Source organism: Erpetoichthys calabaricus, chromosome 11 (genome assembly GCF_900747795.2).
Source record: "Erpetoichthys calabaricus chromosome 11, fErpCal1.3, whole genome shotgun sequence".
Taxonomy (NCBI): domain Eukaryota; kingdom Metazoa; phylum Chordata; class Cladistia; order Polypteriformes; family Polypteridae; genus Erpetoichthys; species Erpetoichthys calabaricus.
Genome location: NC_041404.2, coordinates 39808544 through 39835169, shown reverse-complemented (window position 1 = coordinate 39835169; position 26626 = coordinate 39808544). Strand labels below are relative to the sequence as shown.

Here is a 26626-nt window from a genome sequence, read left to right as displayed (position 1 = left end):
TAGGCAGGAACAATCCCTGGACTGGGTGCCAGCCCATCAGAGAATGAACACACACACATATCAGGGGCCAATTTAGTGTGACCAGTCCGCCTAATCTGCTCAAACACAGAGAGCATCCTCTTGAACCCCAGTCTCTTTGTTGCTAGGTAGCCCCATTGCCACGGATACCATGCCACCCTGTTTGAGCAACAAGAAATGAAAAAGAACAAAATACTAAAAAACAAAAAAAATATTCTTATGCATTTAAATTCATGTTTCATTTAATACAAAAAAAAGATACTGGGATTAGCAGTTTGCCTAATTAGCACTGGGGTCCAACTAAAAGAACAAATTGGTTAAGATGAAAACCTGAAGCCACAGGGGACATCCAGTACTGAACTTGAGAACCACTGCTCTACTCTTTCATTTTTTTTTTCCTTGTCCCCAGGGTCGTCTTGAGCTTTAGCACTTCCTAATCTGATAATGCTGGTAGGGCCCACGAGAATGTTAGATGGAAAAGCAGGTGTTTTCCAGCAGCTGAAGGGGGTCCCCTCATAGAATTTAGTGCACTCAAAGAGTGGGGTTTTCACATAATTGTCTATTCATGTTAGTACGCAGAATGGGAAGGGGGGCTTAAGATAAGGGGCTAAAGCCCCAGAAGCCTTCTCCCCTTGGGCCCTCTCTCCCCCCAAACAATGCCATTGCTTGTCACATTCACTGTGATTTATTTACAGATTTCACATTAAATGTACGTGAAAACGCATTCTGCAAACACATAGATGGGCCTACCAAGTCATGTGCAAAAGGTGCCCCGACACTGGACTGTATGTAGGGGAAACTGGTCAGACACTGCGCCAGCGAATGAACTCACATAGATTTCATATTAATCAGAACAGTGTTGATCTTCTGGTGGCAGCACACTTTAACAGTAATGGCCACAGCATAAAGGATCTGAGGGTCACTGTGCTTATAGGTAATTTCAAGACCCAACAGGAGCAGAGAGAATGGGAGTACAAACTTATTCTTAAATTCAATACTCTACAAAATGGTCTGAATAGAGACAAGCGTTTCGTGACCAGATATGTGGACTAACACAGGGGTTCCCAAACTTTTCAGCTCACGACCCCCAAAATAACCGTGCCAGTGACTCGTGACCCCCACTATCCTCGGAAGTGGTTAAAATATACAAATGTTGCGCGCAACGGTGCACATGCGCCAATAGGCCTATCCAAACATGAGCATGACAACACGAAAGAACACAATGGTCTAACAACCATATAATTTTTTTTAATATTAATTTACTCATTTGTTTAATTTCAACAAAATATCCTATCCAAACAAGAGCATGACAACAAAAAAGAACATAACGCTCTAACAACCATATGCGGGGATTGTTGTTTGTTTAGTTAGGACTTTCTTTTGGCCTTGTAACTCTCGCTCCTTTTGCCGGAAAAAAATCTACTGGTTTAGTAGCAAGAGAGGGGTGCTTAGTTTTCAAGTGTCGTAGCATTTTTACAGGCTTTAGGCTTTCATGTGCAAGCACCTCAGTGCACACCACACATTGGGGATGCTGTACGTTATTGACGATGATGCATGTGAATCCATACTGGATAAATTCCTCTCGATAATTTCGACTCTTGGAGTAAGGCTGAGCCGACTGTTTATGGATGTCCTCTTTATGCACACTCCGGTGTCTTTCCGTACCTGAGGACGATGGGCTTTCTGACGGTGGTGCTTCTCCACTTTCCTCCGCTGGCCTATCTGCATTGTCATTGGTCGATATTAACCAACGTTTCATTTCAACAAAAATAATATCCTAAGCATAAAGCGATGAAAATTACCTACACGTTACGTGCACATGTCGGAATGTTTAACATGGTGCTGTAAATTGATCTGCTGCAACTGACGCCATTGATGTGTCGTTAAACTGTCGTAATCATCTCACGGGTCGCGATCGAATGGAAAGAAATTTGAAAGGCTGATGGCTTTTTAATTTGCATGTTTTTTTTAAATGTAACTATTAACTACTAGTTTTTATCTTTTGTTAGTTATGGATAAAATGTTATTTCTAAAAAATTAAATTAATGAATTTCTAAAAAGTTTTTAAAAAGTATTTGATTTCTTCGAAATCATCTCGCGACCCCCAACCCCAATGTCTCACGACATCCCAGAGGGTCGTGACCCCTACTTTGGGAACCACTGGACTAACAGACTGATTGACCAGCTGACCACACCAGAGGCCTATCTTACAGACAATGCACTTCAAAAAAAAACCTTACAGGACTTTCTCTAGTGATGGTTTTCTTATCTCTACATTTTATTAGTTCATTGTTCTCTTCTTTCAGGGTTACTTCATCTAAGGTTTATTAAATTCTGCTAACATTTGAACAAAAAGGTTGTTAAGATGAAAGAAAAAAATCACTTTGCTGTCCCAATAGAAGCTAGAGTATTTTTCTTTTTCTTTGTTACACCTTGCCTGATGAAGGGGCCTTAGCTGCCTCGAAAGCTTGTATTTGTAATCTATTTAGTTAGCCAATAAAAAGTGTCATTTCACCCTTCTTTCTCCTGTATCAATCTATGGCTAACACAGTACAACACTCTACTGCTAAGGAAATGTGGAGAAAAGCCAAGCAAAATAACATCTTTTATTGGCTAACTAAAAAGATTACAATATGCAGGCTTTCGAGGCAACTCAGCCCCTTCTTCAGGCTTCTATAAAAGCTTGCATATTGTAATCTTTTTAGTTAGCCAATAAAAGGTGTCATTTTGCTTGGCTTTTCTCTACATTCATAATGGCTAACACGGTACAACACCCTAGTACTACTGCTAAGGAAACATACAGTACTATCATAGTGGGGCCACCTAGTGGTGACAGAGCAAACAACAGCACAGAGGATCAGACCACAGAACCACAGAACAGATCCTGTGTGACCCTGAAGGAGTAACTTCAGGGAATGCTCTACACAAAAATAATATTTTTGATATGTTACTTATGCCATATCGTTTGTAGGGATGGCCAAGAAGAAAAAATGTAATCTTTCCTGACGAAAAGAGGTAATAAACTTTCTGACAGAACGGGCTTCTGTGAAGACCAATTCTAGACAACAGCAAAAAAAATTGTACATTACTGGTGCCGCATAATCCACATGTCAAGTCATCCTATCGTACTCATGCCTGCATTTTTTTGTTAAAATATTATTGTTCAGGAACTTTGCTATGTGTGGAGTAGTGGTTAAGTCTTTGGACTTCAAACCTTAAGGTCGTGTGATCAAAACCTGTTACTGACACTCTGTGGCCCTGAGCAAGTCACTTCACCTTCCTGTATTCCAATTGGTAAAACAAAAGAAATGTAACCAATTGTATCCCAAATGTTATAAGTCACCTTGGAAAAGACGTCAGCTAAATAAGTAAATGTCACTGTAATGTGTTCTCCATGAAATCATGACATAACATTTTTTCACTCATTACTAAAAGTCACATGGGGTAAGTAAGATTTAATTTTTTTACATTTTTCAGTGGAGTATTCCTTGAACTTGCTCATGTTCTTAATCTACAAAATAATGAAACAACTGAGCTTTTCAATTATCTGAATATCAATTACAAAGAAACTATTTAGACTCCTTCACCTTCTGGACACTTTATTGTTTTATATACAGCAGGGGTCTCCAACTCCAGTCCTGGAGAGCTACTGTGGCTGCAGGTTTTCATTCTAACCCTTTTCTTAATTAGTGACCAGATTAACTCTTTGCCTTAATTATAATTGATGCACATCTTAAGACTTAGGCCCCTTAATTATTTCATTTTTCCTTAATTGGCAACCAAACAATTTTAAGACACAAAATGTACCAACACATAAACAACAATCTGTGTCCATCACGCAATAACTGAAAATAAAGAAAGGTCAAGGCCTCAGTAATGTTGATCTGCTCAGGTCCTCCACAAAACATTTTGACAGCGCTCTTAAAAAAGAAAATGAACAGTTTTGGAAATGTCTGCCATGGCAGAATGAGCGCCATGGAATTAAATAACGGGTTTTATTAGCCACGAGAATTGGCTTCAAATTAAAAAACTGAATGAAGTGAAGTTGCTTGGAGTTTGAGGCCCCAACTTAGTTGGTCATCTGTTGGCTCACTTCACATCAAATTTATGTTTAGGTGCCGTTTAAGGAAAAAAGAATCAATTCACTGGTCAGAGTCTCAAGAAAAGTCAATTAAAATAAAGGGAAATAGTTAATTAGCAGCAAAAACTGGTCACTAATTAAGAAAAGAGTTAAAATGAAAACTTGCAGCCACAGTAGCTCTCCAGGACTGGAGTTGGAAACCCCTGGTATACAGTATTTAACTCTAAATGGATACATTTGTCATTTTTGCTCAACTTAAACTCAATAACCCCAAATGACAAAGTAAAAACATGTTCTCAGAAAGGTTTACAAATGTATTAAAAATCTGAAATTGAAATCTCTCATTTATATACTGTAAGTATTCAGGCCCTCTGCTGTGGCCCTCCAAATTGTGCTCAGGGGCGTCCTGTTTGCTTTAATTCCCCTTGGCATGTGTGTAGAACTTGATTGGAGTCCACCTGTGGTAAAGTGAATTGAATGGACATTGTTTGAAAAGGTATACACCTCTGTATCCTGCAATTCACATTGCATGTCAGGGGGAAAAACCAAGCTATGAAGTTCAAGAAACTCTCTGTAGACCTCTACAATCAAATTGTGGTGAGGCATAGATCAGGGAAAAGGGATAAAAACATTTCTATAACTTTCAGAGTTCCCAGAAGCACAGTGACCTCAATAATTAAAAAATGGAAGACGATTAAGAACCACCAGGGCTCTTCCTAGAAGTTGGATATCTGGCTAAACTGAGTAACTGGACAAGAAAGGGGCTTGATCAGGGAGGTGACCGAGAGCCCAATGGTCTTTATAACAGAGCTTCCTTCAGAAGTCCACTGCTGAGATGTAAGAACCTGTTAGAAGGATGATAATCTCAGCAGCACTCCATCAATCAGGCAATTACGGTAAAATGGCTAAACAGAAGACACTCTTGTGTAAAAGGCATATGACAGTTTAAAGGACTCTGAGAGCATGAGAAAGAAAAGATTCTCTGGTCTGATACAACAAAAATTGAACTCTTTGGGCAGAATTCCAATGGAAACTGCCAAGACCGCACTGGAAAGGCTTCTGGATAAGTCTGTGAATATTCTTGAGTGGCAAAGTCAAAGCCCAGACTTTAACCTCATAGAACATCTGTGTGGAGACCTGAAGATGGCAGTTGACAGACACTTCCCATCCAATCTAACAGAACTTGAGAGGATCAGCCAGGAAGAATGGAATATACTGCCCAAATCCAGGTGTGCAAAGCTTGTAGAAACTTACTCAAGAAGACCTGAAGTTGTGTTTGCTGCCAAAGGGGCTTTTACAGTGTATTGAATTAAGGGTCTGAACACTTATATGAACATTTCATTTACATTTACTTATTTGGCTGATGCCTTTATCCAGAGCAACTTACAACATTTTATAAAATTGGTCCCATTTCATTTGGTTTTCCAACTGAAGCACAGGCAGGTCCGAGTGACTTGCTTATTGTCATGCAGTGTCAGTAGAGAGATTTGAACCCACAGCCTCAGGGATTAAAGTCCAAAGCCTTAACCACTACACTACACCACACTGCCTGCCTTCAGTTTTTGATTTTTAATAAATTTTCAAACTTTTGTCTTTATGGGTTATTGAGTGGGGAGTAATGGGCGACAATGACAAATGTATCTCTCTATTATAAAAGAAAATCTTGAGACGAGACTATTGCCAAGAGATTTTTTCAAGTCCCGCCCTCCTCTCAACCATTTCTGGTTAACGGCCCTTGCCCACGGTCCTCTCACCTCTCACTGGTGTGAATGCTTTTGTCAGACACAGTTCTTGCGCTCTCAGCTCTTATAAATTTTTACGTTCCAAATAAAAGAAGACTTATTATGTCCAAATCTTATTCAAGAATTTCATCCCGAAGGGTTATCAACAGAAGAAATGAGTACACAGGCAATCCTAGCACTGAGAAATGATGAAGTCAAATGAATTAACACAAAAATTGTCGATCGGTTACACGGCAAATTGGTTAAATGCGTATCAATAGACTAAACAGTTGGTGGTGATGGTGTGGAAGCTGAAACCATCAACTTACAATATCACGAAGAATATCTACAACCATTAACACCATAAATGCGTATCAATAGACTATGCTGAAACAGTTGGTGGTGATGGTGCGGAAGATGAAAACATCAACTTACAAATACCACGAAGAATATCTACAACCGTTAACACCATCCGGTCTTCAACTGGATGAATTACTGTAGAAAGAAGGATGTATCGTAATGTTATTGCGTAATTTATGTCTGAGTGATGGGCTATGCAGTAGGACAAGATTAGTTGTATTCAAAATTGGTCAAACAATTCTAACATGTAAAATTTTAACAGGCGACAAGAAAGGTAATGTAGTACATATTCCGTGGATAACATTAAACACCTTGATATGCCATTAGTATTTAAACATTTACAGTTTCCCGTTAGAATAGCTTTTGCTGTGACAATTAACAAATCACAGGGACAAACATTCAAAAAAGTTTATTTATTAGAGTGAAAGAAATGATATTCACTCACGGGCAGTTATATGTTGCTTTGTCACGATGCAAGTCCAAACACGGAATCAAAATCCAGCCATCCATTTTCCAACCCGCTGAATCCGAACACAGGGTCACGGGGGTCTGCTGGAGCCAATCCCAGCCAACACAGGGTACAAGGCAGGAACCAATCCCAGGCAGGGTGCCAACCCACCGCAGGACACACACAAACACACACCAGGCACACACTAGGGCCAATTTAGAATCGCCAATCCACCTAACCTGCATGTCTTTGGACTGTGGGAGGAAACCGGAGCACCCGGAGGAAACGGAATCAAAATTCAATGCGATATTGATGAAAAGTTAACTCAAAAAATTGTTTTTACTGAAGTTTTACAGTAAAAGTGTAAGTTTAAAAAGTATTTGCATGTTAATTTCAAAACCAAACAGAATGAAAACGTATAACGCAACGAATACCTCTAACGCAACATGAAACATAATTTTCTTTCAATTTATTATGTTTTATTATTTTTTACTATGGTTAATTACTTGCTGTAATGTAAAATAGTTAGTTCTATTATGGATATGTAACAGTTCCCATTAAAATAACAATCTGTTTAAATTGTACATCCGCATCCCCATATGTGAGTGGCAGATCCACAAAGTGGCTAGTGCGTAGCCCCCGCCCGGGGGTTGGCAAGTGAAACAAGCAGGGGGCAGAGCCCCCTAGTAATATATAATGTGATTGTCTGTGTGAAGGAGGGGTAACCAAACAGGAATATTTTGGGGTGCCAACAGGGCCCTCTCCATTTACTGATAGTGTCAAAACGAAAACAATGCTAGATGCATATATAACAATTCCCATGAAAATAACAATCTGTTTAAATTATACATCCGCTTCCCCACACGCGAGTGGCAGAGCCGTGAAGTGACTAGTGCATAGTGCCTGCCCGGGTTGGTGAGCAAAGCGAGCAGGGTGAAGAGCCCCCTAATCAATTTAAAATTAAATCTACCACACAATAAATTGTGCAGAAAGTGAGGAGGGTGTGAATACTTCCTGAGTCCACTGTAACTGAAGCTGTCAAAGTCTCTTTCTTTATATATGGACATTAGAGGTCATATGACCGGGCGCAGGGAGCTCCCAATAGGTATCCTTTGGACACAGGGTTTTATCACACTGGGGTCTCACTGGTCTGGCACACTCCATACACTCTCCCTCTGCTTCAGCAGTGACTGTTTCCATCCAAACTACACTTGTATATTTTACCTGCCCTGGGATGAGAGAGAGTAGCCGCAGAAGTACTTATATCTGGAGTAGAGGTAAATCAGTCCACAGACAGCCGAAACCCCTAGAAAAGATAAAGAAGATGAGAGGCTGCAATTATTTCATGAGGAGGTGGGTAACCAGTCTTGTTATTCACGTTGTCAGCGTGCCAGATGGAAAGCTCACGTTGGCTTCAGCCGCCACTGAATTCTCTATGCACTGGTTAGTCACTAAATTGGAAATTAAGGGAGAGTGCATTTAGGACTGAAGCCAGGAAACATTTCTTTATGCAAAGAGTTGTGGGAACTAACACACTAACAAACTACCAAGATATATAGTTGAAAAGAAAACCTGTAAGAAGTATGTGGATGAGATATTGAGACAGCTTATCTATTAGCTAACTAAATGAGCTTGATGGACAGCATGGCCTTTTCTTGTTTGTCAAATTTCTTATGTCTTCATGTCTATCAATTGGGCCGGCAGCTTGCAGTTAGCAGCAATAGCAAAGACCAAAAAGCAACTATAGCCACCACTGTGGATCAAGTTTCACATTAAAATCAGCACAAGGTTTATTAGAATACATTAAATGGAGGCACTTACCCTCACTGAAATAAAGTCCCATTACCCACAGCAAGGCCAGGAAAATGGGAAAGTATTCTGCACAGTTGACCCTACAAGACAGAATGAGAGTGGCAGTCAAGTTCCCTGAGATACCTGAACCTGCAGCTGCAAGATGCCAACCAAAGCTATGTTTGAATGACCACTAGGAGACGCTACACTTTGTACAGTGTAGGTGGCAGCATGCGTCGTGCTAGTTCTCATCTGGTTGCCTGAACTTGGCTGGTAAGCTTCATTCATTCAGGATGCCACAATCACTTAGGTGACGTCTTTCTATTCTGTTAAGCCCCACTCAGTAAAACACATTCTCTCTGCCTCATTCACTTGCCATGCCTGATTTACTCTGTCTAGTCCTCCAACTCATTCACTTGCCATGCTTCACTTATTCAAGTTAAGTACTTTTTTGTCTAATATTTCCCAGCCATTGACTCGGTTTCGGTCATCTTTGAAACTCCACTCATCTGTCAATCCTCACTTACACGCCAGGCTTTATTATTTATTGTGCGAGCAGCTAAGCCTCACTTGTCTGTCCAGACCTCACTCAGCTGTAATACTTCACTCATCTTCCAGTCTTTACTGATAGTGTCATCAGCTTTGACCAGCTCTTATTGACTAAAGTGAATTCTCTTGTGCCAGCCATAGTGTTGGAGGCAAATGATTGGCTTTTTTCGTATGATTCTTTTTAGTGAATCATACAAACTGATTCACAAACAAATAGGTTCAGTGGAGCTCAATGGGACTGCTACATTCCAAATAAAGTTTCACTACTTCTGTAGAATTATCTAGACATCTTCTTGGTTGCATCCTACTAACAATGCCAGGGTCCACAAAGAGCTTTCAAAACATGAATGGGATCTCATCTTTGAAAGGTACTGATGGGATGAGAGGTACAAAAGAATACTCTTGATGTTAGATATACCATGGAGCATAGGAAGGACAATCATCAATAAGTGGAGAAAATATGGCACAACAGTAACACTACCAAGAACAGGACGTCTTTCTAAAACTGATAAGAAGACAAGAGGAAAACTTGTCAGGGAGGCTGCAAAAAAGCCTACATAAACATTAAAGGAACATTAAAGCCCTCAACCCTCTGAAGTTCACATACCAGGAGAAAGTGGGAGCGGAGGATGCCATCATCTACATGCTACACCGATCCCTCTCTCACTTGGACAGAGGCAGTGGTGCTGTAAGAATTATGTTTCTGGACTTCTCTAGCACCTTCAACACCATCCAACCTCTGCTCCTTAGGGACAAGCTGACAGAGATGGGAGTAGATTCATACCTAGTGGCATGGATCGTTGACTATCTTACAGACAGACCTCAGTATGTGCATCTTGGGAACTGCAGGTCTGACATTGTGGTCAGTAGCACAGGAGTGCCGCAGGGGACTGTACTTTCTCCAGTCCTGTTCAGCCTATGTACATTGGACTTCCAATACAACTCGGAGTCCTACCACGTGCAAAAGTTCGCTGACGACACTGCTATCGTGGGCTGCATCAGGAGTGGGCAGGAGGAGGAGTATAGGAACCTAATCAAGGACTTTGTTAAATGGTGCGCCACAAACCACCTACACCTGAACACCAGCAAAATCAAGGAGCTGGTGGTGGATTTTAGGAGACCCAGGCCCCTCCTGGACCCCGTGATCATCAGAGGTGACTGTGTGCAGATGGTACAGACCTATAAATACCTGGGGAGTGCAGCTGGATGATAAATTGGACTGGACTGCCAATACTGATGCTCTGTACAAGACAGGACAGAGCCGACTATACTTCCTTAGAAGGCTGGCGTCCTTCAACATCTACAATAAGATGCTGCAGATGTTCTATCAGAAGGTTGTGGCGAGCACCCTCTTCTATGCAGTGGTGTGCTGGGGAGGCAGCATAAAGAAGAGGGACACCTCACGCCTGGACAAACTAGTGAGGAAGGCAGGCTCTATTGTAGGCACAGAGCTGGACAGTTTGACATCTGTGGCAGAGCGACGGGCGCTCAGCAGGCTCCTGTCAATTATGGAGAATCACTGCATCCACTAAACAGGATCATCTCCATACAGAAGAGCATCTTCAGCGACAGACTGCTGTCACTGTCCTGCTCCACTGACAGACTGAGGAGATCGTTCCTCCCCCACACTATGCAACTCTTCAATTCCACCCAGGGGGGTAAACGTTAATATTATACAAATTATTATGTCTGTTTTACCTGCGTTTTTATCACTCTTTAATTTAATATTGTTTTTTATCAGTATGCTGCTGCTGGAGTATGTGAATTTCCCCTTGGGATTAATAAAGAATCTATCTATCTATCTATCTATCTATCTATCTATCTATCTATCTATCTATCTATCTATCTATCTATCTATCTATCTATCTATCTATCTATCTATCTATCTATCTATCTATCTATCTATCTATCTATCTATCTATCTAGGAGCTGCATGACATTCTGATAAGTACTGGTTGCTCTGTGCAAGTGACAGCAAACACCCATATTTGTCATATGTCTAGGCTGTGGGGTAGGGCAGCAAGACAGAAGCCTTTTTCCTCACAAAGAAAAGCATCTGAGCCCAGTTAGTTACTGGAAAAAGATACATCCATGTCTTCAAACTATGTGGAAAAATGTATGGTCTGATGAGGCAAATCATCAGAAGGAAACGGTGAAGCATGATGGTGGCACCATTTCTTCAACTGAAACTGGGGCTTTAGTTAAGGTTTAGAGAATCATGAACAGCTCCAAATACTCGCCAGTTTTAGTGCAAAACCTTCAGGCGTTTACTAGGAAGATCACAATGAAGATGAATTTTACTTTTCAGCATGACAATGATCCAAAGCTACATCCAAATCAATAAAGGAATGGCTTCACCAAAAGAAGATCAATTCTCTGGAGTGGCCCAGGCAGAGGCCAGACCTGAAACTAACTGAAAATCTGTGTGGTGTCCTAAGAGGACTGTGCATAGGTGATGCCCTGGCCACTTGATGATTCTACAGCATTTTTGCAAGGAAGAATGGGAGACTACTGCCAAGTCAAGATGTCCCAGGCTGATTGATTCTTACCCAAACAGACAGAAAGTATTCATGTATGTATGTTCACAATTATGCAGCCAATTTTTGTAGTCTTTGGTTTAGACTTTTTCCCTAAGTGGTTTATGATTTGTTTTCAAACCTCCTTCCACAGGTTGTAATTTTACATGATTTATATTGCTTTATTTTCTTACATCACCAAAACCTGGTATTTTAACAGGGGTGTGTATACTTATAATATCCATTGTAGAATCCCCCACTGCTGCTAAGCCTCATTAATTTGTCAGATATCACTCATCAAGTCCTCTTTTACCTGACAGCCATCATCACTTGCAGAACAAACTTCATTCACCAAATCAAATTCTTCCTCACCTGCCAATCTTCATTCATCTGCAAAGCACCCTTCACAATCCACGCCTCACTCAACAAGTCTCGTTTTATCTGCCAGTCTTCACTCACTAGGCACCACACGCCTTTGAGACTTCATTTACCCACCAGCCCTGACTATCCCATCAGGCCTTACTCATCTGTCTTTTGAGTTTTGTTGTGCTTGTATGCTTTATTTGCTCACCAAGCCTTCCTAACCCAAGCATATTGTCCTTCTGTCCACCAGTGGTGGGTCTCCCCCCATAATACACTCACCCATGAGAATGTTATCTTACGTGCCAGCCCCTCGACACACAGACTGATGCATCCAGACAAGCCAAACACAATTTTAAGGAGATGTTGCCAATCTGACAAAATGAACCTTTATGATGGGTTTGCAATACTTACTGGGCTCTAAAGACTCTTTCAAACTCTGGTGGACCAGACGTGGCTGGTGGCTGGACTGAATATTTTCTCCGAGCATAGATCACCTGCCAAGAGAAGTAGGCTGCAAACAAGAGCAAAGACAAACATTGATTTCCTGCTAGAACTCCTTGCCTCTTAGCTTTGTGACTCAGAGCTGATCAGGATGCTGGGGAGTGGGGTTCTCAGGATCCTCAGTGAGTGAGGCAATAACATGAAGTCCAGAAAGTCTCAGTTATCAGAACTAAATTATCCTATTCTCAACTAGACAAGCCCCAGCTGTGACTTCTTGTTGTGGCATAGTTGGGCTGTAGGTGTCCAGACACCAGCTGTTTTTTTTTTTGTTGTCTCTGATTTGTCTTGCACTTGGTGGCTTTTGTACTCTGACATTTCTCTGTGTTGGTCATTGGTCTCACCAAATACCATTTTTAGTCTTGATTGAGACAATGAGAGATTGTCGGGAGGTTTACTTACCTCGGCAGTGACATTCATGTCTCTGGTGACTCTTCCTATGAAATCTGTAGATGGATTGGCAGAGCATGCGGGGTCATGAGGTCACTGGAAAGGGGTGTGTGGTGCTCCTGATATCTTTGTAAAAGGACGAAGGTCCAAGACTTTAGAGTCCTGGTGCTCCCTGTTTTGGTATATGGTTGTGAGACATGGATGCTATCCAGTGACCTGGACTGGACTTCTTTGGTACTGTGTCTCTTCAGAGAATCCTTGGGTACTTCTGGTTTGACTTTGTGTCGAATGAGCGGTGGGTCACAGAGTCTCCAATAAGGCACATTACCTGCATTGTGAGGGAGCATCAGTTACGGCACTACAGCCATGTGGTGCGATTCCCCCGAGGGTGTTCATTGTTGAGGACCCAAGTGGCTGGAACAGGACAAGGGGACGCCCACGTGATACCTGGCTGCAGCAGATAGAGGGTCATTTCCATAGGGTGGGACTGGACCGCGTGTCCGACTGGAGTGGGGGGGCAACCAGGATCCTGAGCTGTTTCGTCCTGTGGTGGGTGCGGCAATGCGCTGTACCAGTGCATGCTCCCCAACCTGACCTGACCTAACCTGACTATAAATAATATAATATATTATAAATAATGTAATATAATATAAATAATATTGGCTCAGTAGACCTGCTTCAATTTGGTTCCTTTCAGAGCATTCTGATAAACTGCATCACCATGTGGTTTGGGAACTGCAGTGTCTTTGATCACAACGTCAGATAGTGAACGTGGCAGAAAAGATCAGTGGGACCTCTCTGCCCTCAATTTAGGACATCTTTATTAAGCATTGCATCCGTACAGACTACAGCACTGTGAAGGATCACTTCCAGGGAGTGAAAAAGCTAGTTTTCTGTTCAGCATCAAGAAAACCAAGATTATGTCAACCACTCCTGTCAATTCTTTACTAAACGATGAAGAGAATGTTGAAGCAGTAACAAATTGGGTTTTCCTTGGCTCCAAAATTTCTAAGCGACACTTGCTTCTAGTAAGGACAGCTATGAAAAATTTAGACAAGACACTAAACAGCAAATACATGATATTGTCAACAAAGACCTGTACTGTTAAAGCTATGGTGCTTCCTGAAGTGATATATGGCCGTGAGTGTTCGACTATTGCTAAAGATGAATACAAAAGAATCAACGCCTTTAAACTTTGGTGCTATAGAAAACTGCTGAGAGTTCTTTGGACAGTAAGAACATCCAACAAATCAAAAAATACGACTAGACATATCAAGGGAAGGTTCGATTGTCAAAGGAAAGTTCAAACACTTTGACCACATAATCAGAAGACAGGAGGCCTTACAGAAGACTCTCATATTGGGGGAAAGTGAAGGCGAAAGCTAAAAAGGATGACAGAGACAGAGATGGATAGACAACATTACTGAGCCAAAGCATATGACCTGGAAGGAACTCAGAGAGGCAGTTTCTAAAGTGAAGGACTGGAGTGCTAAAGCCCAACAGGTCACAAAGAGTCAGGCTTGACTAAACAATTAACAACAAATTCAACGAAACAGTTAAACTGCAACAAACTTTTCATGGACACTGATAACCAGGAGAACAGAACTCCCGATTTTTCTGTTTTCATTCAGTTTGCAGGATTTGCATATCAAAGGTATCTACAAACATTAGAACATTACCACAGTCTAGACAAGAACAGGCCATTCAGACCAACAAAGCTGGCCAGCTCTATCCACTTAATTGTTCCAGAATAAAATCAAGCTGAGATTTGAAAGTCCTTAAAGTCCTACTGTCTACCACACTTGTTAACCTATGGAATTCTGTGTGTCTGTGGTTCTCAGTGTAAAGAAAAACTTCCTAATGTTTGTGCGAAATTTACTCTTAACAAGTTTCCAACTCTGTCCCGATGTTCTTGATGAACTCACTTTATTGTCTCAGTCTCAATCTACTGTACTAATTCCTTTCACCATTTTAAACACTTCAGTCATGTCACCTCTTAATTTTCTTTTGCTTAAACTGTAAAGGCTCAGCTCTTTTAATCTTTCCTCATACAGTTAGGTCCATAAATATTTGGACAGAGACAACTTTTTTCTAATTTTGGTTCTGTACATTACCACAATGAATTTTAAATGAAACAACTCAGATGCAGTTGAAGTGCAGACTTTCAGCTTTAATTCAGTGGGGTGAACAAAACGATTGCATAAAAATGTGAGGCAACTAAAGCATTTTTTTAACACAATCTCTTCATTTCAGTGTTCAAAAGTAATTGGACAAATTAAATAACTGGAAATAAAATGTTCATTTCTAATACTTGCTTGAAAACCCTTTTCTGGCAATGACAGCCTGAAGTCTTGAACTCATGGACATCACCAGATGCTGGGTTTCCTCCTTTTTAATGCTCTACCAGGCCTTTACTGCAGCGGCTTTCAGTTGCTGTTTGTTTGTGGGCCTTTCTGTCTGAAGTTTAGTCTTCAACAAGTGAAAGGCCTGCTCAATTGGGTTAAGATCAGGTGACTGACTTGGCCATTCAAGAATTTTCCACTTCTTTGCTTTAATAAACTCCTGGGTTGCTTTGGCTGTATGTTTTGGGTCATTGTCCATCTGTATCATGAAACGCCGCCCAATCTATTTGACTGCATTTAGCTGGATTTGAGCAGACAGTATGTCTCTGAACACCTCAGAATTCATTCGGCTGCTTCTGTCCTGTGTCACATCATCAATAAACACTAGTGTCCCAGTGCCACTGGCAGCCATGCACGCCCAAGCTATCACACTGCCTCCACCGTGTTTTACAGATGATGTGGTATGCTTTGGATAATGAGCTGTTCCAAGCCTTCTCCATACTTTTTTTCTTGCCATCATTCTGGTTGAGGTTGATCTTGGTTTCATCTGTCCAAAGAATGTTTTTCCAGAACTGTGCTGGCTTTTTTAGATGTTCTTTAGCAAAGTCTAATCTAGCCTTTCAATTCTTGAGGCTTATGAGTGGCTTGCACCTTGCAGTGCACCCTCTTTATTTACTTTCATGCAGTCTTCTCTTTATGGTAGACTTGGATATTGATACACCTACCCCCTGGAGAGTGTTGTTCACTTGGTTGACTGTTGTGAAGGGGTTTCTCTTCACCATGGAAATGATTCTGCGATCATCCACCACTGTTGTCTTTGGTGGACGTCCAGGTCTTTTTGCGTTGCTGAGTTCATCAGTGCTTGCTTTCTTTCTCAGGATGTACCAAACTGTAGATTTTGCCACTCGTAATATTGTAGCAATTTCTCAGATGGGTTTTTTCTGTTTTCGCAGCTTAAGGATGGCTTCTTTCACCTGCATGGAGAGCTCCTTTGACCGCATGTTGTCTGTTCACTGCAAAATCTTCCACATGCAAGCACCACACCTCAAATCAACTCCAGACCTTTTATCTGCTTAATTGATAATGACATAACGACAGACTTGTCCACACCTGCCCATGAAATAGCCTTTGAGTCAATTGTCCAATTACTTTTGAGCCCCTGAAATGAAGGGATTGTTAAAAAAATGCTTTAGTTACCTCACATTTTTATGCAACCGTTTTGTTCACCCCACTGAATTAAAGCTGAAAGTCTGCACTTCAACTGCATCTGAGTTGTTTCATTTAAAATTCATTGTGGTAATGTACAGAACCAAAATTAGAAAAAAGTTGTCTCTGTCCAAATATTTATGGACCTAATTGTATATTAGTGCATAGGCTATGGGAGGTTCTATTAGAACTCCCAAAAGCTGAATTGACGTGGAATATTCTAACTATTTCTTGTCATTCTGACTACAGAGTGCTCTCAGTTAGTGACTTTCCTTGCTGTAAGTTGGGCATGGAGGGCACACAGTCTCAAACTGTGCCCAGTTGTACTGTATGTAACATAACCTGCTCTTATTAAACATGCAGCGCCATACATATAGAACATACTGTAAGTATTAAGTATATAAAACAACTGAAGGTGAACAAGAAAAAGTTAAGTTCAAAGAAGAAATATGTTTTCCTTTTTTGCCTTTTATTCTGCGTGTGTAACTTTTCTCTATTCTTGTGAGAACTGAACTGTTCAAGAAACTCTTTTTAAAAAACAAACTTTTTTGGACTGAGAAATTTCTTTTGGTATGCATTTGACTCATGCTTGATCCTACCTTACCTATTTAGCAGCCTGGCAAACTAAAAAAAAAAAAATACGGTATTCTGTCATTTAAATATCACTAATGATACTTGTGAACATTTTGTAATTTTAAAGTTTTAAATGTGTTATGGTAATCTCACGATATTTGACTTGGGATTACGATATTAATATGTAGCATTATGGTTGCAACTCTAAAAGAATGCAATTTCATTTTATAGCTCGTCTGGCCCACCCAGACTGTCAGGCTCAGTTCGTGATTTTAACCCCGTTGTTTTCTGTGCCAACATGAGTGGGGTGTTTGTGCAGTTTTATCATTGCAGCTGATTTCTTGTTATTTACCAACACAGAGAATGTTAGTGCAGTACAACACACTGGAAAGATGAGATGACCTGTGTGGCACATTCGATATTAACCTGATGTTGAGTAATCCTTGAAAATGAGAAGTTTGAGTTCAGCGTAAGGTGACTTTTATAGAACAACACATGCAAAGAGGATGGCATGGCATACTTTTATATATTCTTAGAGAATGTTAAGTGCAATGCCACGTGAAAAACTGTTCTTGAAATAAATCATATGGCCTAGCGTGATCCACTGCGATTTCACTTTATTTTTATTTACTGTTTATGTTGATTTTAATTTAAATTAGAAGCAGATAACATTCCATATAACTAAGTCAAACTTAACAATGCAAACCAACAAAGCAAAATTCAATCCCCACCCAAGAGAATGAGATGAGAGCCAGCGTCCAGAAAAGAACTTTAATTGTTTTTTGAATATTACAATACAATACAAGTGCAGTGTGTCAACTAATAAAAAACAAACATTTTTTAGTCTTACACATCACTTTCTTCTTATATAATACGCTACCGTGGCTCTTCGTTTGTATGTCCAGGATTTTAAATCACCTGTAGCTTGCAAACCGTTTGAGCTATTGACCTGAAATTTGGTACTCATACACTATGTGACATCTACTATCTGCTTTCGGGGTGATGATTGACCTCCAAGGTTATTTCTCTTTTTATTTTTATTTTATTTTATTGTAGAATCAATTCTCGGTAGTGGCCAGCAGGCCGGCGGTGTGGTGCATGCGTACGGGCGCCATTCTCATCCCTACCACCTTCGCCGTCACTTCCCCTACCTCTTCATATCTTAAATCATTCTTGAGGCAGATTGAAGACTTAAGTGCCAGCTTAACTGAAAAATTAAGGAAAATGTACTGCCGTAATCCCTCACTTATCGCGGGAGACAGGTTCCAAGGCCGACCGCGATAACTGAATTTCCGCGAAGTAGGGACACTATATTTATTTAATTATTTAACGTGTATTTGGACGTTTTTAAACCCTCCCTGTATTGTTTACAACCCACCATTTACTCTATTAAAAACAGGGACAACTGCTAAGCAATATGAAATCGGTAGATAAGTTTACACTTACTGTATAGCGAAGTACACGTAGCAGCTTGTAGGCGGTCATGACGTCGTTGACCTTGTTGCAAAGATTCCTAAAGCAGATTCCATCCATACTACTGCCTTATCACGTCCACTTGCAACTCGTTTTGCACCCTGGTTAAAGGACACTGCGGCCGTAGATCTTATATGCTTTTCCTCCTTTTTAAATAAAGAGAATCGATGTCCTGCAGTGGTGTAGCTGTTCCCTTCCTTTAACATATCCAAAACTTTTACCTTTTCTGCAATCATTTGCATCTTCTGTTGGTGCTTGGACACGGCCCCTGAAGCATTAGCACGTTAATGATGAATGAGTGAGATGAGACTTCCTGGTTAATGCAACACTCCGTCGCTGAGCCAATCAGCAGCACACAGGAACTTAACTGCGTGCTCTGATTGGGTAGCTTCTCAGCCATCCGCCAATAGCATCTCTTGTATGAAATCAACTGGGCAAACCAACTGAGGAAGCAAGTAAACAGACCCATTGTCCACAGAAACCCGCGAAGCAGCGAAAAATCCACGTTATGTATTTAGATATGCTTACATATAAAATCCGCGAAGTCGTGAATCCGCGAAAAGTGAACCGCGAAGTAGCGAGGGATTACTGTAATTAATTTCAACACAAACACTGACTTAATCAGATTCAATATAGATAGATAGATAGATAGATAGATAGATAGATAGATAGATAGATAGATAGATAGATAGATAGACATTTTGGTGTCCTTTAATATGGCACACCTAAATCAGCAACTGGTTTTAGAAGTCCCAGAATTATTTCAGTCCATTGACTGAATTATAAATGCACCTGAATATGGGAGGGCCAACTTGTGGTGAATCAATATGGTGGTCTAACCTGCACAATGGAGACAAAAGAACACTTCAAGGAACTCCATGAAAACGGGATTGAAAAATACAAGTCAGGGGCCGGAGAGAAGAAAATATCCAAGTCACTGAATATCCCTAGGCATCTGGTTAAATCAATCATTAAAAAATGGAAGCAGTATGGCACAGCAGTAAATCTGACTAAAGCAGGCCATCTACAAAGTGATTGTGCAAGAAGAAGACTAAGAGAGAGTAGAGTTACAAGGTACAGTGGCTTAAACTGGAGAGACTATGAATACAGCAGCTGTCACTCGGGTGCTTCTCCACTCACAGCTTTACAGGAGAAAAAAAAAACGTAAATGACATTTTGGCTAAAGTTTGCCAGAAGGCACATCAAAGACTATGAAGTCAGATGGAGGAAGGGTCTTTGGTGTGATGAGACCAAAATTCAACTTTTTGGCTGTAAGACTAAATGCCGTATTTAAAACACTGCACATTGTCATTATAGAGGTGGTAGGATCATTAGGTTGGGGATACTTGTGTGCAACAGGTTATGGAAGGCTTGTGAGGGTAAAATGTGGTCTACCAGAAACCTGCTGCTTGGGAGAAGATCTCTTTTCTAGCAAATTAACAACCCCACATAAAGCCAAATTTAATGGACTAAAAACAACCATGTGAATGTCCTGGAGAGGCCAAGTCAGAGTCCAGATCTCAGTCCAAATGAGATTTTTTGGCTGGACGTGACAAAGGCCGTTCACTCACGAACCCCATGCAGCCTGATGGAGCTTGAGACATATGGCAAGGAAGAATGGAGAGAAAGTGTAGATATGTAAAGCCAATAGAGAGAGGGAGACCTGTGCATTCATGGCTGCCAACTAGTAAATACTGACTTGAAAGGGCTGAATACTTTTGCGATCAATTATTCTGAGTTTTACATTTGTAATTTAGACAATTTTGTTTTCACTTTGAGTTTAAACAATCAACTGATCAATATCAAAAAAGCCAAACTAAATCTATCATGATTCAGTGTTGTATAAAGATAACATCTGAAAGCTTCCAAGCAGTTGAATATTTTTTAAAGGCACTGTAATGCTATTGATGAGGCTAAGTTGCTATTTATCCTTTTGATAAGGTGAATTATTTTGTGTATATTATTTATATAGTGCCCCTCGATTTCAGTTAGTCAGTCAGTCATTACCCAACCCGCTATATCCTAACACAGGGTCATGGGGGTCTGATGGAGCCAATCTCAGCCAACACAGGGCACAAGGCAGGAACAAATTCCGGGCAGGGCGCCAGCCCACCGCAGGGCACACCACACACCAAGCACACACTAGGGACAGTTTAGGATCGCCAATGCACCTAACCTGTGGGAGGAAACCCATGCAGACACGGGGAGAACATGCAAACTCCACGCAGGGAAGCGAACCCAGGTCTCCTTACTGCGAGGCAGCAGCACTACCACTGTGCCACCGTGTCGCCCTCGATTTCAGTCAAGGAGGACAAATTTAATTCAAAATGATTTCGTATCCTGGCCTGAACAACAAGGCTGTTTATGTAGCAAAAACAGACGACAAGGCACAATGACAAACTCATACAATTTTAAACATGGGGAATAAAGAAATGAGGAAGTGACCCCTGGAATCTCCCTGCCCAGTTAATAGCATGGCCTTGGATGGTTTAGCCTCTCCAGTCCACCAATAGCAATGCCAAGGCCTTGACCCAAACATCACTTGTTCATGCCATCAACAGCGGCGTCATCTCCTTCCATGGAGGTCTGCTCCCTCCACGTTGCACACGGTGGGCCTGTGGTGACAGGAGCTATACAATATCAAGGCCAGTTGACACTTTCCAATGAAAGGCCAAACCGCTGCTCTTTATCACGACGACATGTGTTTTAAAAGGGTGTATCTCTCACTATTTTTTTTTTAAAGAAAAGCAGTACTGCCACTTCCTCCGAGAGATTTTTTATAGCTTTATAAGGAAGAATGTTCTTCTCACTTTCTTCTTGTTTATTTCTGCATCATTCCTGAGGCCCTCCAGCTGCTTGAGGCCACACAGCTCCTCATCGCCTTGTGTTTGTTCTTAGAGATCATCTCTAGAATGCTCTGTGATCATATTTCCCCTTCCCTCAGTCATGATTCTGCCCTTTCAGAGTAGCACACTGTGAAGTGTGTGAGCTCACTATGAAAGACGCCATATTAAACATATAGGCAGGACTGTCTTAACGTATGGGCACAGTGGGGACTGGCCGGGGGCCCCAGGAGCACAGGGTCCCACGATGTTTCTGATGCCAATGTATGTTTCTGTTTTGCGATCACAACAGGGGCCCCAGCGCATTACTTTACCTGGGGGCCTATGACGCTCTTAGGACAGCCCTGCATATCGGTTCATTGAGTCGGTATTGTCACATTGTATTATTGTTTTACATATTTGCTTAGCTTTGTGTTAAATGTTGCTGGGAAATGCTTGTTACTGAAAATTCTGAATTCTGGTAGCTCCAAACAGTAGCGTACTGTAACTCCGGCCCTGCTCCAGGGGAGCTCATCTTGCCGGACTTAGCCCCCCAAATATCACACGAAGCCTCCCCTTGCTGTCAGGTACACTTGACTCAGGGCTGCCATTATGCCACAGACAGACCAATCAGCCTCTTAGCAGTCAACATTAGGGCTCATCTGCAGTTCTCCTTAAACAACACTGGATTGGGGGGGGGGGGGGGGGGGTGCCCACCTTTATTGTGTGAATACATCCAAAGCCAATGCCAAACTAAATGACTCTCAGTTGTGGAGTATGTCAGATCTGCCAACTGCAGTAGAAATTCTTGTTGCTGAACCATAACAATTTAAACAAATGAAAATCATTAGGCATGTCACATTTACCAACTGAGTGCCAACTTTCCAGCACAGTCATGCTCACCCTTTTTCATACCTGCCAATAGCTTGCTACCTGACGGAGCCCGTGCTTTATGAACAGTGAGTTCAGACGTAATCTCAGCCCTTTTATCCATTTTTTCCATTCTGTAATGGTACTTAAAACATGAGACACCAGAACAATGAGCTTCTCTTCTGTTTGTGAGGTCCAAAACATCAGAGCTCCTCATTTCTTATTGCTGCATTTTATGAATTATACTCTCAGATGATCAGATTGGCTGTCTGCTCTCTGGCACACAGAGGCCTCCCCTAGGAATAAAGACACAATCAAACCTGTTTCATTTTGTCAGAGTGAGTAGTGGACGGTAGTGAGACCAGCTATGTTATATGGGTTGGAGACGGTGGCACTGACCAGAAAGCAGGAGACAGAGCTGGAGGTGGCAGAGTTAAAGATGCTAAGATTTGCATTGGGTGTGACGAGGATGGATAGGACTAGAAATGGGGACATTAGAGGGTCAGCTCAGGTTGGACTGTTTGGAGACAAAGTCAGAGAGGTGAGATTGAGATGGTTTGGACATGTGCAGAAGAGAGATGCTGAGTATATTGGGAGAAGGAGGCTAAGGATAGAGCTGCCAGGTAAGAGGAAAAGAGGAAGGCCTAAGAGAAGGTTTATGGATGTGGTGAGAGAGGACATGCATATGGTGGATGTAACAGAGCAAGATGACGAGGACAGGAAGATATGGAAGAAGATGATACAATACAATTGAGTGCCAGAGTGAGGGGACGCTGGCGCACGCATGTTGTTGCCGCTCCTCCCTGTAAACAACACTTTTCGCAAAATTCGCCTAATTCTACACTTTCTTACGTTTGTTTTATTTCTTTTATTGTACGTATAGTTCGTGGATACAGCTGACTCGAATTGTATGGATTTGGATTATATTTACAGATTTTATGGACTCTACTTTGACTGGGAACAGCTGAGTCTGTGGATCACGGGATGAGAACCTACAAGCACTTCTTTGTGCCTGGCAATCTAGGACCTCGGGATGATCTGTCTCCGTGATTATATTAAATTCGCTTTGCTGATCTGCTCCCGTTTCATCTTACAGTACTCTACGACCGGGAAAGGCGCTATATAAATAAAATGTATTATTATTATTATTACAATACAATTTATTTTTGTATAGCCCAAAATCACACAAGAAGTGCCGCAATGGGCTTTAACAGGCCCTGCCTCTTGATAGCCCCCCAGCCTTGACTCTCTAAGAAGACAAGGAAAACCTCTCAAAAAACTCTTGTAGGGAAAAAATAGAAGAAACCTTGGGAAAGGCAGTTCAAAAAGAGACCCCTTTCCAGGTAGGTTGGGCATGCAGTGGGTGTCAAAAAGAAGGGGGTCAATACAATACACTTTATACAAATGACTGTACCTCTGACGATTCGTCTGTCAGACTTCTTAAATTTGCAGATGATATCGCACTAACAGGCCTCATTTCAAGCAATGATGAGTCCATATACAGACAAGAGGTGGAACATCTGTCATTGTGGTGCAGCCATAATAATTTGGACCTTAACATTCAAAAAACTCAGAAGATTACACTTTTTAGTAAACAGCCACCTGGTCACCTATCACTTGCTATAAATGGCTCAGCCTTTGGGATGACAGAGTCATTTAAGTTTCTAGGCACTGTGCTGTCACAAAACCTTAAGTTGGACAATAACATCACATACAATGTTAAAAAAGTCCATCAGAGAATAATATTTTTGTGCAAGTTGAGGAAATTCAGCCCCCCCCCCCCCCCCCCCCACACCCCCATCCAAGCAATACTGATCTACACAGCCATCATCAAGTCCATTCTGAGCTCATCTATAACTGTCTGGTTTGGTGCTGCCTCAAGTCAGGCTAAAGTTAATCTGCAGCATATCATCAGAACCTGTGAAAAGGTCATAAGCAGTAGCTTACCACACATTCAAGTCCTGCGTGAGTCCAGGGTAAGGAAGTCATTGCTGATCCGACTCACCCAGGGCATCACCCTTTCCAGAGACTTTCCTGCAGCAGACATGTTTGTGCAGTTAAAGCTAAAACAACATGTCACCTAAACAGTGCAGTTAATCAGGTCAGGGTTTCTACTCAGTATATCTGTATAGCTCCCTGCTAGACTACCTGGACATTTTAATCCTACTTTATCTCTCTTTTTTTTTTGGGGGGGGGATTTTATTGATTTTATTAAAATCAAATAACATTAACAAATAAGTCAAGTTTTACAAAAATAGGTGCGAAGCAAATCAACTCCCACCCATGAGAAAGAGAGCTAGACCAGCAGAGGAACATTTTAAACTAGTAAAAATAAGTAAATGGATAAATTAATAAATGAATAAAGATAAATAAAAGTTAAAACAAAACAATGGAGAGAATCTGCCTCCTCAGTGCTTTAAATGCTTATTCTAAAATGTTGTTGATTAGATCCTGCCAGGTTTTGAAAAAGTTTTGCACAGATTCTCTAAGTGAGAATTTGATTTTTTCCATTTTCAAATAATATATAACATCAGTTACCCACAGTGACTTAGAATAGGAGAGTTAGGATTCTTCCAGTTGAGCACCATATCACCCTTATGTGCTGCTTTATATTTTATCTTTTTATATTTATCTTTGTATTGTGTATTGTACATGTGTGCTGCACCAATACTATCAAGACAAATTCCTAGTACACATTAGTGTACCCGGCCAATAAAATGAATTCTGATTCTGAGATGGCAGAGGATGGTTTAATGGAGAAGAAAACGACCGACACCGGTAGCTATCAGTGGTAGAGACTCGTCAGCACTCCGCAGTGGTCGCCGGGCATGATGCAGTAGACTCAGCTCACATATATGTGCAGTTAGATTTGTTGCATTTCAAAATCAATTACAAAAGGGCCATTCTGCTTTAAGGTGATCTGAGCAAAATGGGAGATAATAACAAGTTAAGTATTAACTGGCCAAAGAACTTAATGGAGAAGCTTCACCTACTTAGTTACTTTTTGGAACAAAGGGGCTCTTGTAGGAGTACAAAATATCTGATATCACTCTGAGGAAGTGGAAGCTCACCTACAATTGCTACAATTTTCACATAATTTAAATTATGATGGGTGTAAAAAATACTTCATTTTATTCTCTGTATCAATGATTTACAAACTGGAGGCCACCCAGTCTGGCAGACAACCCCAGGGCACTCCTGGTAGAAAAAAAAAATTCTAGTTTACAATGCCTCATGTAGGTTTTAAATAAACATAACTGAAAATGTTCTGCAGCTGTTGCAGAAAAGTAGTCCTGTATCAACGCAGTCATTAGAACACTCTAGACGAGAACGGGCCATTCAGCCCAACAAAGTTCGCCAGTCCTATCCACTTATTTCTTCCAAAAAAACATCAAGTCAAGTTTTGAAAGTCCCTAAAGTCTTACTGTCTACTACACTACTTGGTAGCTTATTCCAAGTGTGTAAAGAAAAACTTCCTAATGTTTGTGTGAAGTTTCCCACTGTGTCTCCATGTTCTTGATGAACTCATTTTAAAATAACAGTCTCGATCCACTGTACTGATTCCCTTCATAATTTTAAACTCTTTTGTTTAAACTGTAAAGGCTCAGCTCTTTTAATCTTTCCTCATAACTCATCCCCTATAGCCTTGGAATCAGCCTAGTCGCTCTTCTCTGGACCTTTTCTAGTGCTGCTATGTCCTTTTTGTAGCCTGGACACCAAAACTGCACACAGGACTCCAGATGAGGCCTCACCAGTGTGTTATAAAGGTTGAGCAGAACCTCCTGTGACTTGTACTCCATACATCAAGGTGCTATATAACCTGACATTCTGTTAGCCTTCTTAATGGCTTCTGAATACTGTCGGGAAGTCAATAGCTTAGAGTCCACTATGACTCTTAAATCCTTCTCATAAGGTGTACTCTCGATTTTCTGACTGCCCATTGTGTATGCAAACCTAACATTTTTACTTCCTATGTGTAATACTTTACATTTCATCTGCCACAAATCTGCCCAAGCCTGTATGCTATCCAAGTCCTTCTGTAATGATATAACGGATTCCAAATTATTTGCTAATCCACCTATCTTGGTATCATCTGCAAACTTAACCAGCTTGTTACTTATAGTCCTATCTAAATCATTTGTATATACAGTAATCCCTCACTTATCGCGGGAGATAGGTTCCAAGGCCGACCACGATAACTGAATTTCCGCAAAGTAGGGACACCCTATTTATTTAATTATTTAACGTGTATTTGGACGTTTTTAAACCCTCCCTGTATTGTTTACAACTCACCCTTTACTCTATTAAAAACAGGGACAACTGCTAAGCAATATGAAATCGGTAGATAAGTTTACACTTACTGTATAGCGAAGTACATGTAGCAGCTTGTAGGCGGTCATGACGTCGTCGACCTTGTTGCAAAGATTCCTAAAGCAGATTCCATCCAGACTACTGCCTTATCACGTCCACTTGCAACTTGTTTTGCGCCCTGGTTAAAGGACACTGCGGCCGTAGATCTTATATGCTTTTCCTCCTTTTTAAATAAAAAGAATCGTGGACTCATTGATGCTGTAATGGTGTAGCTGTTCCCTTCCTTCAACATAT

The 26626-nt window shown here is 41.1% G+C and overlaps 1 protein-coding gene across 1 annotated transcript in view; it reads right to left on the bottom strand.

Annotated features, from left to right (window-relative positions):
* Positions 1 to 26626, bottom strand: part of ltc4s (leukotriene C4 synthase) — a 63696-nt gene that overhangs the window by 6525 nt on the left and 30545 nt on the right. Inside the window, exons 2-4 of the mRNA XM_028812989.2 lie at positions 12259 to 12358; positions 8450 to 8520; positions 7853 to 7934 (exon numbers count right to left, since the gene is read on the bottom strand). Coding sequence (XP_028668822.1) covers positions 7853 to 7934; positions 8450 to 8520; positions 12259 to 12358 — 253 coding nt within the window. The remainder of the gene's footprint in view (positions 1 to 7852; positions 7935 to 8449; positions 8521 to 12258; positions 12359 to 26626) is intronic.